Source organism: Rhinichthys klamathensis, unplaced genomic scaffold (genome assembly GCF_029890125.1).
Source record: "Rhinichthys klamathensis goyatoka isolate OS25496 unplaced genomic scaffold, OSU_Roscu_1.1 h1tg000105l_1, whole genome shotgun sequence".
Lineage (NCBI taxonomy): Eukaryota > Metazoa > Chordata > Actinopteri > Cypriniformes > Leuciscidae > Rhinichthys > Rhinichthys klamathensis.
Window position 1 is genome coordinate 2,329,634 of NW_026606644.1, and position 14,783 is coordinate 2,344,416.

Below are 14,783 nucleotides of genomic sequence, written 5' to 3' on the forward strand. Positions count from 1 at the left end.
GTTAATGATGGTGATGAAGATGGTAAAGAATATGGTGCAGATGATAGTGTTGAAGAAGATGATGATGACAATAGTGCGACTGATGAAGATGGTGCTGCTGACAATGGTGAAGATGATGAAGATGGTGCTATTGATGGTATTGAAGATGTTGATGATAACAATGTCAATGTTGGTGATGAAGATGGTGTGAATGATGACGAAGTCTGTGAGTTTGATGTTGATGGTAAGAATGAGGAAGATGATGTAGAGGTTGCTGATAGTAAGGGCTGTGCTTGTTGGGTTGATGATGATGAAGATATTGGGACTAATGAAGTGGGTGCTATGGATGATGAAGATGGTGCAGATGATAGTGTTGAGGATGATGATGATGATGATGATGATGATAATGAAGACAATAGTGGGACTGATGAAGATGGTCCTGAGGACGGTGACGATGATGAGAATGGCGTGGAAGATAGTATTGAAGACGTTGTTGATGATGATGTTTGTGGTGTGGATGGCTGTGAATGCTGTGAGTTTGATGATGATGGTAAGGATAAGGAAGATGATGTGGAGGTTGCTGATAGTGAGGGCTGTGCTGGTGGGGTTGATGATGATGTTAGTGGGACTGATGAAGATGCTGCTATAAATGGTGAAGATGCTGGAGATGATAGCATTGAAGATGTTGTTAAGGATGATGCTAATGATGGTGATGAAGATGGTAAGGATGATGAATATGCTGCAGATGACAGTGTTGAAGAAGATGATGATGACAATAGTGCGACTGATGAAGATGGTGCTGCTGACAATGGTGAAGATGATGAAGATGGTGCTGTTGATGGTATTGAAGATGTTGATGATAACGATGTTAATGTTGGTGATGAAGATGGTGTGAATGAGGATGATGAAGGCTGTGAGTTTGATGTTGATGGTAAGAATGAGGAAGATGATGTAGAGGTTGCTGATAGTAAGGGCTGTGCTTGTTGGGTTGATGATGAAGATAGTGGGACTAATGAAGATGGTGCTATGGATGAAGGCTGTGAGTTTGATGTTGATGGTAAGAATGAGGAAGATGATGTGGAGGTTGCTGATGGTGAGGGCTGTGCTGGTGGGGTTGATGGTGATGGTAAGGATGAGGAAGATGATGTGGAGGTTGCTGATGGTGAGGGCTGTGCTGGTGGGGTTGATGATGATGATGTTAGTGGGACTGATGAAGATGCTGCTATGAATGGTGAAGATGCTGGAGATGATAGCATTGAAGATGTTGTTGATGATGATGATGATGTTAATGATGGTGATGAAGATGGTAAAGAATATGGTGCAGATGATAGTGTTGAAGAAGATGATGATGACAATAGTGCGACTGATGAAGATGGTGCTGCTGACAATGGTGAAGATGATGAAGATGGTGCTGTCGATGGTATTGAAGATGTTGATGATAACGATGTCAATGTTGGTGATGAAGATGGTGTGAATGATGACAAAGTGTGTGAGTTTGATGTTGATGGTAAGAATGAGGAAGATGATGTAGAGGTTGCTGATAGTAAGGGCTGTGCTTGTTGGGTTGATGATGATGAAGATATTGGGACTAATGAAGATGGTGCTATGTATGATGAAGATGGTGCAGATGATAGTGTTGAGGATGATGATGATGATGATGATGATGATAATGAAGACTGGGGGGACTGTGGGACTGATGAAGATGGTCCTGAGGATGGTGACGATGATGAGAATGGCGTGGAAGATAGTATTGAAGACGTTGTTGATGATGATGTTTGTGGTGTGGATGGCTGTGAATGCTGTGAGTTTGATGATGATGGTAAGGATGAGGAAGATGATGTGGAGGTTGCTGATAGTGAGGGCTGTGCTGGTGGGGTTGATGATGATGTTAGTGGGACTGATGAAGATGCTGCTATAAATGGTGAAGATGCTGGAGATGATAGCATTGAAGATGTTGTTGAGGATGATGCTAAAGATGGTGATGAATATGGTGCAGATGATAGTGTTGAAGAAGATGATGATGACAATAGTGCGACTGATGAAGATGGTGCTGCTGACAATGGGGAAGATGATGAAGATGGTGCTGTTGATGGTATTGAAGATGTTGATGATAACGATGTCAATGTTGGTGATGAAGATGGTGTGAATAATGACAAAGGCTGTGAGTTTGATGTTGATGCTAAGAATGAGGAAGATGATGTAGAGGTTGCTGATAGTAAGGGCTGTGCTTGTTGGGTTGATGATGATGATGATGATGATGATGAAGATAGAGGGACTAATGAAGATGGTGCTATGGATGACGAAGGTGGTGCAGATGATAGTGTTGAAGATGATGATGATGATAATGAAGACAATAGTGGGACTGATGAAGATGGTCCTGAGGATGGTGACGATGATGAGAATGGCGTGGAAGATAGTATTGAAGACTTTGTGGATAATGATAATGATGTTTGTGGTGTGGATGGCTGAGAATGCTGTGAGCTTGATGATGATGGTAATGATGAGGAAGATGATGTGGAGGTTGCTGATAGTGAGGGCCGTGCTGGTGGGGTTGATGATGATGGTAAGGATGAGGAAGATGATGTGGAGGTTGCTGATGGTGAGGGCTGTGCTGGCGGGGTTGATGATGAAGTTAGTGTGCTTGATGAAGATGCTGCTATGAATGGTGAAGATGCTGGAGATGATAGCATTGAAGATGTTGTTGATGATAATGATGATGTTAATGATGGTGATGAAGATGGTAAAGATGATGAATATGGTGCAGATGATAGTGTTGAAGAAGATGATGACAATAGTGCGACTGATGAAGATGGTGCTGCTGACAATGGTGAAGATGATGAAGATGGTGCTGTCGATGGTATTGAAGATGTTGATGATAACAATGTTAATGTTGGTGATGAAGATGGTGTGAATGATGACAAAGGCTGTGAGTTTGATGTTGATGGTAAGAATGAGGAAGATGATGTAGAGGTTGCTGATAGTAAGGGCTGTGCTTGTTGTGTTGATGATGCTGATGAAGATAGTGGGACTAATGAATATGGTGCTATGGATAATGAAGATGGTGCAGATGATAGTGTTGAGGATGATGATGATGATGATAATGAAGACAATAGTGGGAGTGATGAAGATGGTCCTGAGGATGGTGACGATGATGAGAATGGCGTGGAAGATAGTATTGAAGACGTTGTTGATGATGATGTTTGTGGTGTGGATGGCTGTGAATGCTGTGAGTTTGATGATGATGGTAAGGATGAGGAAGATGATGTGGAGGTTGCTGATAGTGAGGGCTGTAGTGGTGGGGTTGATGATGATGGTAAGGATGAGGAAGATGATGTGGAGGTTGCTGATAGTGAGGGCTGTGCTGGTGGGGTTGATGATGATGTTAGTGGGACTGATGAAGATGCTGCTATAAATGGTGAAGATGCTGGAGATGATAGCATTGAAGATGTTGTTGAGGATGATGCTAATGATGGTGATGAAGATGGTAAAGATGATGAATATGGTGCAGATGATAGTGTTGAAGAAGATGATGATGACAATAGTGCGACTGATGAAGATGGTGCTGCTGACAATGGTGAAGATGATGAAGATGGTGCTATTGATGGTATTGAAGATGTTAATGATAAAGATGTTAATGTTGGTGATAAAGATAGTGGGGATGGTGATGTAGGCTGTGAGTTTGATGTTGATGGTAAGAATGAGGAAGATGATGTAGAGGTTGCTGATAGTGAGGACTGTGCTGGTGGGGTTGATGATAGAGATGATGATGAAAATGTTGAAACTGATAAAAATGGTGTTATTAATAGTATTGACGGTGATGAAGATGGTGTGGATGATAATGTTGAAGAAGCCAATAGTGGGACTGATGAAGATGGTGATGAGGATGGTGAAGATGATGATAGTGTTGTTGATAGTATTAAAGATGTTGATGATGGTAAAGATGAGGACGGTGTTAATGATGGCGCTGAAGATGGTGTTGATGATGATAATGAGGGTGACAAACTAGTTGGTGTTGAGGATGATAGAGATGATGACAGTGTAAATGATGGTATTGAAGATTGTGTAGATGATAGTAATAATGGTGATGATGACGAAGACAGTGGGGCATGTGAAGATGGTGCTGAGTATGGTGAAGATGATAATGATGATGTTAATTTTGGTGATGAAGATGGTGTGAGTGATAGTATTGAAGAAGAAGATGATGACGATAGTGAGACTGTTGAAAATTGTTCTGACAATGGTGAAGATGAAGATGGCGTTGATGGTGATAAAGGCTGTGAGTTTGCTGAGGATGAGGAAGATGATGTAGAGGTTGCTGATAGTGAGGGCTGTGCTTGTTGGGTTGATGATGATGATGGTGGGCCTAATGAAAATGGTGCTATGGATGATGAAGATGATAGGACTGAAGATGTTGATGATCTTGTTAATTTTGGTGATGAAGATGGTGAAGATGATAGTTTTGAAGATGATGAGGATGGCATGGAAGATAGTATTGAAGACGTTGTTGATGATGATGATGATGATGATGATGTTCGTGATGAAGATAGTGTGGATGGTGATGAAGGCTGTGAGTTTGCTGATGATGGTAAGGATAAGGAAGTTGATGCTGCTGATATTGAGAGCTGTGCTGGTGCGGTTGATGATGATGATATTAGTGGGAATGATGAAGATGGTCCTATGAACGGTGAAGATGGTGGAGATGATAGTATTGATGATGTTGTTGATGATGATGGTAATGTTGGTGATGGAGATGTGAAAGATGATGAAGATGGTGTAGCTGATAGTGTTGAAGAATAAGAAGATGACAATATTGTGACTGATGAAGACGGTGTTGATAAAGATATTAATGTTGGCGACGAAGAATGCAAAATTGATGATGGTGAAGGTTGGAGTGAAGTTGGTGGTATCGAGGATGATGATGACGGGGGTGAGGATGATGAAGATGTTAATGATGTGTATGATTTAGAGGAGGATGGTGGTGAGGTTAGTGATGATGATGATGGTGAGGATGAAGAAGGTTGTGACAATGGTGATGATGGTGAGGTTGCTGATGACAGTCTTGTGGTTGGTAATGATGATGAAGATGGCTGTATAGTTGGTGATATTAAAGATGGTAAGTATGATATAAGTTGTGTTGAGTTTGATGAAGATGGTGACATTGGTGATGATGATGGTGTGGATGATAATGCTGATTCTGCTGAGCTTGGTGAAGATGAAGAGGATCTGGTTGGTGACACAGCTGGTGAAGATGGGATCGTGGTTAGTGAGGATGATGACCGTGGTGAGGTCTGTGATGGTGGGGTTGGTGCTGAAGACCATTGGGATGTTGGAAATAGTGGCAAGGCTGTTAGTGAAGATGATGGTAAATAATTTGAGAATGGTGGTGTGAAAACAAAAAATATGTATGAGTCTAATGCTGTCTGATTTAATAAAACAAGTTAAACTAATTTAAGCAATTTTGGAATATTATAGATTCTGTAATTATTTCTTCATGGATTCCCAGTCTAACACCAATGCCTTTGTAAATTTTGTCACACATTTTGTTCTGCCCACTAGTGGTTAAATAGGAGAACTGTTGTTGGGCAGATTAGCTTCCTTGACTGACATTTTGATACAGTGCACAAAAATCACAGTTTCAATGTTTTCCTGTCTCTTAATATAGAATCTGAACTCACATACAAATGATGCAGACTGTTTTTTGGTAAATTATACTAATAATTGCAATAAATTAGTTAATATTTATCTTCAAATAGTTAAAGTAGTCACCTGATAATGAGGTTATTGATGATGATGATGATGATGATGATGAGAATGATGTTGTTGGTGCAGGTGACAATGTTATTGAGATTGATGATGAAGATTGTGGGGTTGAAAATGATAGTGTGGATGATGATGTGGATAATGTTGGTGTGGATGATGGTGTTGAAGAAGAAGAAGATGATGACGATAGTGAGACTGATGAAGATGGTGCTGAGGAAGGTGTAGAAAATGAAGATGGTGTAAATGATAGCTTTGAGGATGTTGATGATGACGATGATGTTAATGTTGTTGATGAAGATGGTGGGGATGATGATGAAGGCTGTACATTTGCTGATGATGGTAAATATGAGGAAGATGATGTAGAGGTTGCTATTAGTGTGGCCTGTGCTGCTGGGGTTGATGATGACAATAGTGGGACTGATGAAGATGGTGGAGATGATAGTACTAAAGATGTTGATGATGATAATGATGTTAATGTTGGTGATGAATGCTGTGAATTTGTTGATGATGGTAAGGATGAGGAAGATGATGATAAAGAGGTAGATGATGAGAGCATTGCGGTTGGTGATGAAGATGGTGTGAATGTTGGTGATCGTGAAGATGGGGAGGATGGTGATGGAGTTTGTGGTAATGATGTTGATGATACTGATGAAGATGGTGAGGATGATAAAGGTTGGGTTGAGATTGATGATGATGGTGTGGATGATAATGCTGATTCTTCTGAGGTTGGCGAAGATGAAGAGGGTCTGATGATGGATGTTGAAGATGGTGAGGATGACTGTGGTGTCTGTGATGATGGTGAAGCTGGTGTTGAAGATTGTTGGGATGTTGGAAATGGTGGCAAGGCGGTTGATCCTGTTGGTAAATAGAATGATTCTATAGACATTGAGATTTGATGGTGAATTGGGACAGATGTGAATAATAATACATTATGTATTAATATGATGCAGTCTGATTCATCATTAAAAAAAGAGTAAACTATTTCAAGCAAGTTTTAATTGTTTACCTAGAATACCTTATCTCAAATCAAAACTACACAGCAACAGGGCTGCATACAAAACCTACTGTATTTTTTTGACTATCATGATTTTCTTGAGTGTATTTAGTCTTACGCTGAATGCATGTCTGATAGTAGTCAGCACAGCAGTCTCCGGCTGTGACGCAGTACTCATCACAGTAACACTCCTGTGTGCAACTGTCATTCCTGCCAGCACAGCAGAGCACTGTGGGTCCTGAACACAGGGCTGAAAGAAACAAGACCCGAGACAGGGCAGAGTTGAGTGCAGCTCTTACAATGATCAAAACGTAACAACATATACTTGGGGATCCAAATATAATGGATATATCAAGAGAAAACATCTTTTCACAGTTTTCAAATCAACACTTCTGGCAAGTTTTGTACCCCCAATTCTTCCCCTTGTGGTGCACATTGCTGCTTTGGGGCTATCTGAAATTATACCAAAATACCTTCTCATGCAGAGAAGAAAGAATTCAAATTAGTTGCTTTATTTTAAAGTTTCTGCTGCATATAAATACTATTTATATTTAAATTATATATATATATATATATATACATATACATATATATTTATAATACTACCAGTCAAAAGTTTTGGATCGGTAAGATTTTTTATTTTTTTTAAAGAAGTCTCTTATGCTCATCAAGGCTGCATTTTATTTGATAAAAAATACAAAAACAACAACTGTAATATTGTTAAATATTATGACAATTTTAAATAACTGTTTTCTATTTTAATATATTTTAAAATGGAATTTATTCCTATGATCGAAGCTGCATTTTCAGCATCATTACTCCAGTCTTCAGTGTCACATGATCTTTCAGAAATCATTCTAATATGTGGATTTGATGCTCAAAAACATTCATTATTATTAGCAATGTTGAAAACAATTTTTTTATGATTCTACGATGAATAGAAAGTTTAAAAGAACAGCATTTATTTGAAATATAATCTTTTGTAGCATTATAAATGTCATAAATTATCAACATCATTGATTAATTGAATGTATTGATTTATTTTATTTCTTTCCCCCCAAAAATAAAATAAAAATTTATATTGACCCCAAACATTTGAACTTTACTATATATTCACATAGAAAACAGCTGTTTTAAATTGTAATAATATTTCACAATATTACTGTTTTTTTGTATTTTTAATTAAATAAAATGTCAAATATTTGTTGACATATTAATGGTGAAATGATCATTTGTTATTAAATAAAACTGGAATAAAACTGGTAAGTCGGCTGTATGGAAGTGCTTCTTAAGTGAAGAGGAAGTGCCTATGTAACTGAAATCTAGACACAAAAAGATACATTCTGTTATAAAAGAAACACTTACATGTAGGCTATACTTTGGATGTTTTCTTTCCACTGGTTAAGAAAGCAAAATAGGTCAAAATCTCAAAACGTGAAAGTTTTTTTTTTACCTGTAGTTTCTCACAGAACATGTGTATGGCAGGTTTCCTGCAGTGTCATCTGACTTACCTGATGCCAGGTTCATGTTTCTTTGGTACAGGAGTAGAAAGACATGCCAGAAATGGACAACTAAAACCTTCATCCTCTTCAGGTACGCGTGTCCAATTCAACTGATTTTCTTGCCATTTAACTGTTTTCTACTTGATCTGCTGAGTTTTCTTGAGGCTACATACTGATTGCATCTTGCTCAGCAGGTTTGTCATATGTCATTACACTTAATAGTCTGAAACTATGACAGGAATGCTGGAAAACAGTGATGTCGTGATTTTGTAAGTTAAAACAAGTTAAATAAGCAACAGGACCATCACAAGGTTTTATTGAATTCAATTTGAATGTTTATTAAATGTTTATAAATTAAGTCAAAAACATGTTTGTCTCACATATTACGTGCAAACACACACACACACACAAAAAACTTTTGACAAAAATAAGTTTGCTAGTTTTCAAATGATAATAGATAAAATTGTTGAAAATTAAAATAAGCATATGGATGTTTTGTGGATGTTCAAACATTAGTGGAACATTTTCATAGTTAATGTAATGGAGGAACTAGGAGACCACTTGAGAAGAAAATTCACACAGACATATACATTAGGGGTTAACACCTTATCTATAAAAAGCTGATAAGCATTGTGTTGTACATATAATGAAATGACTATGTTAGGAAGTATCGGTTATATATAACAGTCCCTAAGTAAACAACACCAACACACCCAGCTCATTAAATGATCTTGCTAAAACTAGTGTGAGTGATTGATGAGTTATGATGTAGAGGAGGAGGTCCATATAAACAGGTGCTGTCAGCTGATTGTTTGCCACGTATAAAGTATGTTTCAGGTCAAGCCTGAGAATGTTTTTTTAATAGCAAGGACCGCCTGCAAATCAAAGATGAAAGAAGAACAATCAGACAGGTGTCACTCATGTTTGTAAAAAAACAAACAAACAAAAAAAAAACACAACATTGGCCAACATCACTGGTTCATAAACAATCTAAAATTGTGAATCAGTAAATGCCATTTTAACCTAAAACCTCTCTTAACCAATTAAAATGATGAAAAAAATAAAACGCATACTAATATTTTTATTATAGGTGACTCACAATATTATAATCAAAGCATTTTTAGTTTGATTTCTAAGAACAGTTTCCATAATTTCACATCATATCCTATTCCTATATGAACAGATATTAATAAACCAAAACACAGCTAATGTCTTACATAAATGTGTAACTGATTAACATGATCACATTTTAGTTTTCTGTCATATACAAGAAGATAGAATAATGTTTTCTTTGCCTGTACTGAGGCATCTGGAATGGAAGCTTGTTTCCACAAAAAAAGAGAAAAAAAAGGTATGCAATTGCGAGTTGTAAAGTTTTTTCTCAGAATTGCATGATATAAAGTCGCAATTGTGAGTTATAAAGTCAGAATTGCAAGGGAAAAAAGTCAGAATTGCAGAATATCTCACAATTCAAAAGTCAGAATTGTGAGATAAAAGGTCTCAACTATCTTTTAAATTTTATTTTTTTCCCCGTGGCGGAAACAAGCTTCCATAATCTGGTGTTGAAGAATTACTCTGACAACTTATTTGCCGTTAATCAATTAGTAATCATATTAAATAAATTGCACAATATGGTTAAGATTGCAACTAGAAATGTTGCGCATTTTCACATTTTGTTATGTTGCAGCCTTATGCTAAAATGCTTTTTAATACATTTTTTCACATCAAACTATACTGACAAAGCAAACACCGGATTTGGTAAGGCTGATGTGAAAAAAAAATGAATAAGAAAGGCTCTCTACCTTCTTCTTGCTGTGCTTTTGTCATCTGTTGCTTTCCAGTTGTCTCCAAACTCTCTTATTTTGTACCTCCTCCCCGTTTGACATTATCATGCTATTTTTGAGTGTACCGTCAGAATGTCCATACGTGTCAGAGAGAGAGATCTCTGCAGAGTCAGAGAGAGATTTCACTGTGATGCTTAAGTACTGAAGTTACATAATTTGACTAAATCTATTTATTACTCTTAACACATTAGGTTGATTTTACAGAGTAGGAACATACCGCTACAGGCTCCTCTGTGCAGTGACACGTCATCAATGGCAACATCTGACCGGGCTGAGCTTCCTCTACGCCCCTCAAAGATCACCTGATACACCAATAACAGATTTTATTCTTTCCTAAACGCCATTGCTCAAACATTTTTCTTTGTACACTTTTTTTTTTTTTCTGGCAAAATTTAATTAACATAGAAAAAGTTCAGGGCCGAATTTCCCAAAAACATTGTGAGCCTAAGTTGATCATAAACCAATTGCATCAAAAGACTCTACGATCTACATTTACATTTATGCATTTGGCAGACGCTTTTATCCAAAGCGACTTACATTGCATTTCAAGGTACACATTTACATTCTTATCAGATCTACTTAGGCTTACGATGCTTTTGGGAAACACGGCTCAAGCCTACCCCTCAAAGTAAACTGATACAAATTTGATTGTTTACTTTAACATGTAGAGCTATTGAAGAACGTTTTGATAGTTCTCAAATATTTACTGACCTGGAACTTAACATCTGGTCTCAGGTCCACCTGTGCAAGATGCCACATGTTTCCTTGGTCTTCTCTCTTCCTCCACACCTCTTTGGCCTCATTGCCATATTGCAGAAGGTAGACGCTCAGTCCCATGGTCCAGCTGGATCCATGCATGTGGTACCAGAACTGAAGACACTGAGGTTGAGGGTCAGCACATTGTGCACTGAGGAGACGGGCCGTGTCGCCATGGACAGCACTGTCACCCTCAATGTACATATAAAAACCACCTGGAAATGCGGATCAGGAGACTCTTGAGCAGAGAAATTGTCATAGAATATGTGCAACAGAAATATTTATTTATTGATGTGAAATAATTGTTATTTTAATGGTGGTATGACCTCAGGACCTAGAAAACCAAACCTACTTCCTGTTGTGTGGTCAGAGGAGGGGCCAGTCATTGATGTAGGGGTGGAGCCTCTGTGTCTTGTCCAATCAAAAACATCAGTTGCCAACTGAGTCCAAGCGCAAATGTCCCTTTCAAAATCACAGTTGATGCCACAATCTGGAGGAAAGAAGAAAATTTAATTGACTATTTCATTACTTTCTTTGTGAAAACAATGGAAGATGCAGAAAAGTAATCATGGGAGTGTTATTTTCTGGCACCATCAATCATAACAGAATGTGATCACACTGCAGTGGTGGATAGTGAACTTACACGCTGAGGCGTTTGGTATTTCTCTACGTTGGATGGGTGCCGATTGTGGCAATGGGACTGAAGGTGGAGCCGCCTGGTTTGGTAAATCTGAAAGATATTTACAGTTCTTAAAACATTAAGTTAAGAACCCTTTAAAAAAAAAAAAAAAAAAAAAAATTCATTCTAATGAATAAGTTGACATGTTTTAAAGCTGAATGTTTTTACAAAGGTCCGCTACAGAGTAGGAACATACCACTACAGGCTCCTCTGTGCAGGGAAACATCATCAATGGCAACATCTGACCGGGCTGAGCTTCCTCTACGCCCCTCAAAGATCACCTGATTGAACAACAACATAGATTAGATTAGTTATTATAGTGTTGTTTGTTTACTTTAACATGTAAAGCATTTGAAGAACATTTTGATAGTTCTCAAATATTTACTGACCTGGAACTTAACATCTGGTCTCAGGTCCACCTGTGCAAGATGCCACATGTTTCCTTGGTCTTCTCTCTTCCTCCACACCTCTTTGGCCTCATTGCCATATTGTAGAAGGTAGACGCTCAGTCCCATGGTCCAGCTGGATCCATGCACGTGGTACCAGAACTGAAGACACTGAGGTTGAGGGTCAGCACATTGTGCACTGAGGAGACGGGCCGTGTCGCCATGGACAGCACTGTCACCCTCGATGTACATATAAAAACCACCTGGAAAAGAGGTTGTGCAACACAGCTTTTGATTTGATGTGAAATAATTTCTATAACTTTAATGTTGAATATGGTGGATTGACCTCAAGATCTAGAAAACAAGACCTACTTCCTGTTGTGTGGTCAGAGGAGGGGCCAGTCATTGATGTAGGGGTGGAGCCTCTGTGTCTTGTCCAATCAAAAACATCAGTCGCCAACTGAGTCCAAGCACAAATGTCCCTTTCAAAATCACAGTTTATGCCACAAGCTAGAGGAAAGAAGCACATTTTATTAATGATTTCATTAGTCTCTTTCTGAAAACAATGGAAGATGCAGAGAATTAATCATGGGAGTGTTATTTTCTGGCGCCATCAGTCACAACAGAATGTGATCACACTGCAGTGGTGGATCGTGAACTTACACTCTGATGAGGTGTTTGGTATTTCTGCAGTTTGGATGGGTGCAGGTTGTGGCGTTGTTGCAGCTGGTGGCAATGGGACTGAAGGTGGAGCCACCTGATTTGGTAGATCTGAAAGATGTGTAAAACTCTAACATTAAGTTAAGAGCCTTTATTATGCAAAACGTAGCAGTTGTTCAACTGAATATGTTCACTTATTCAGTTAGTAAAAACATTTAGATTTAAAATCAAGAATTGACTAAGGTCCGCTACAGAGTAGGAACATACCACTACAGGCTCCTCTGTGCAGTGACACGTCATCAATGGCAACATCTGACCGGGCTGAGCTTCCTCTACGCCCCTCAAAGATCACCTGATACACCAATAACAAAGATTACTGTAGATTATATTTTAGAGTTTAGTATGTTCTCTTTTAACGTGTATTATTCAAAGAAGAATAAGTAGTTAGTTTTTACTTTTACTGACCTGGAACTTAACATCTGGTCTCAGGTCCACCTGTGCAAGATGCCACATGTTTCCTTGGTCTTCTCTCTTCCTCCACACCTCTTTGGCCTCATTGCCATATTGCAACAGGTAGACGCTCAGTCCCATGGTCCAGCTGGATCCATGCATGTGGTACCAGAACTGAAGACACTGAGGTTGAGGGTCAGCACATTGTGCACTGAGGAGACGGGCCGTGTCGCCATGGACAGCACTGTCACCCTCAATGTACATATAAAAACCACCTGGAAATGTGGATCAGGAGACTCTTGAGCAGAGAAATTGTCATGGAATATGTGCAACAGAAATATTTATTGATGTGAAATAATTGTTATTTGAATGGTGGTATGACCTCAGGACCTAGAAAACCAAACCTACTTCCTGTTGTGTGGTCAGAGGAAGGACCAGTCATTGATGTAGGCGTGGAGCCTCTTTGTCTTGTCCAATCAAAAACATCAGTTGCCAACTGAGTCCAAGTGCAAATGTCCCTTTCAAAATCACAGTTGATGCCACAAGCTGGAGGAAAGAAGCAAATTTAATTTACTATTTCATTACTTTCTTTGTGAAAACAATGGAAGATGCAGAAAATGAATCATGGGAGTGTTATTTTCTGGCACCATCAATCATAACAGAATGTGATCACACTGCAGTGGTGGATAGTGAACTTACACGCTGAGGGGTTTGGTATTTCTCTACGTTGGATGGGTGCCGATTGTGGCAATGGGACTGAAGGTGGAGCCGCCTGGTTTGGTAAATCTGAAAGATATTTACAGTTCTTAAAACATTAAGTTAAGAACCCTTTTGAAAAGTGTAAAAAAATAAAATAATTCTAATGAATAAGTTGACATGTTTTAAAGCTGAATGTTTTTTACAAAGGGCTGCCATAGAGTAGGAACATACCACTACAGGCTCCTCTGTGCAGTGAGACATCATCAATGGCAACATCTGACCGGGCTGAGCTTCCTCTACGCCCCTCAAAGATCACCTGATTGAACAATAACATAGATTAGATTAGTTATTATAGTGTTGTATGTTTACTTTAACATGTAGAGCTATTGAAGAACATTTTGATAGTTCTCAAATATTTACTGACCTGGAACTTAACATCTGGTCTCAGGTCCACCTGTGCAAGATGCCACATGTTTCCTTGGTCTTCTCCCTTCCTCCACACCTCTTTGGCCTCATTGCCATATTGCAACAGGTAGACGCTCAGTCCCATGGTCCAGCTGGAACCATGCATGTGGTACCAGAACTGAAGACACTGAGGTTGAGGGTCAGCACATTGTGCACTGAGGAGACGGGCCGTGTCGCCATGGACAGCACTGTCACCCTCAATGTACATATAAAAACCACCTGGAAATGTGGATCAGGAGACTCTTGAGCAGAGAAATTGTCATGGAATATGTGCAACAGAAATATTTATTGATGTGAAATAATTGTTATTTGAATGGTGGTATGACCTCAGGACCTAGAAAACCAAACCTACTTCCTGTTGTGTGGTCAGAGGAGGGGCCAGTCATTGATGTAGGGGTGGAGCCTCTTTGTCTTGTCCAATCAAAAACATCAGTTGCCAACTGAGTCCAAGTGCAAATGTCCCTTTCAAAATCACAGTTGATGCCACAAGCTGGAGGAAAGAAGCAAATTTAATTTACTATTTCATTACTTTCTGTCTGGAAACAATGGAAGATGCAGAAAATTAATCATGGGAGTGTTATTTTCTGGCACCATCAATCATAACAGAAT

General features: G+C 38.8%; 3 protein-coding genes across 3 annotated transcripts in view; 1 reads left to right on the forward strand and 2 right to left on the reverse strand.

The window, feature by feature from the left end:
- The first annotated feature begins 7 nt into the window (after positions 1–7).
- LOC130087194 (dentin sialophosphoprotein-like) lies at positions 8–4,776 on the forward strand. Its single transcript, XM_056253419.1, has 3 exons — positions 8–136; positions 229–2,365; positions 2,450–4,776. Exons 1-3 carry the CDS (start codon positions 8–10, stop codon positions 4,774–4,776), a joined length of 4,593 nt encoding a protein of 1,530 aa, XP_056109394.1.
- A 762-nt stretch (positions 4,777–5,538) lies between these two features.
- LOC130087196 (uncharacterized protein DDB_G0271670-like) lies at positions 5,539–6,331 on the reverse strand. Its single transcript, XM_056253420.1, has 2 exons — positions 5,746–6,331; positions 5,539–5,579 (listed from the first exon to the last, which is right to left on the reverse strand). Exons 1-2 carry the CDS (start codon positions 6,293–6,295, stop codon positions 5,539–5,541), a joined length of 591 nt encoding a protein of 196 aa, XP_056109395.1. The 5' UTR covers positions 6,296–6,331.
- A 3,702-nt stretch (positions 6,332–10,033) lies between these two features.
- The window catches only part of wu:fb63a08 (MAM and LDL-receptor class A domain-containing protein 1), a 33,999-nt gene continuing 29,249 nt past the window's right edge, over positions 10,034–14,783 (reverse strand). Inside the window, 17 exon segments of the mRNA XM_056253523.1 lie at positions 10,034–10,078; positions 10,080–10,180; positions 10,297–10,381; positions 10,791–11,050; positions 11,188–11,325; positions 11,479–11,565; positions 11,711–11,795; positions 11,904–12,163; positions 12,273–12,410; positions 12,564–12,671; positions 12,828–12,912; positions 13,026–13,285; positions 13,419–13,556; positions 13,710–13,796; positions 13,941–14,025; positions 14,134–14,393; positions 14,527–14,664. Coding sequence (XP_056109498.1) covers positions 10,034–10,078; positions 10,080–10,180; positions 10,297–10,381; positions 10,791–11,050; positions 11,188–11,325; positions 11,479–11,565; positions 11,711–11,795; positions 11,904–12,163; positions 12,273–12,410; positions 12,564–12,671; positions 12,828–12,912; positions 13,026–13,285; positions 13,419–13,556; positions 13,710–13,796; positions 13,941–14,025; positions 14,134–14,393; positions 14,527–14,664 — 2,360 coding nt within the window.

Coding starts and splice junctions, on each gene's coding strand:
- LOC130087196 (XM_056253420.1), bottom strand. CDS start 6,295: ATGCTCTCATCATCTACCTCTTTATCATCATCTTCCTCATCCTTACCA. Junction 5,580..5,745: donor ATCAATAACCTCATTATCAG/GTGACTACTTTA, acceptor TCAAAATGTCAG/TCAAGGAAGCTAATCTGCCC.
- LOC130087194 (XM_056253419.1), top strand. CDS start 8: ATGGTGATGAAGATGGTAAAGAATATGGTGCAGATGATAGTGTTGAAG. Junction 137..228: donor TGAAGATGGTGCTATTGATG/GTATTGAAGATG, acceptor GTTGATGGTAAG/AATGAGGAAGATGATGTAGA. Junction 2,366..2,449: donor TGAAGATGGTCCTGAGGATG/GTGACGATGATG, acceptor TGGATGGCTGAG/AATGCTGTGAGCTTGATGAT.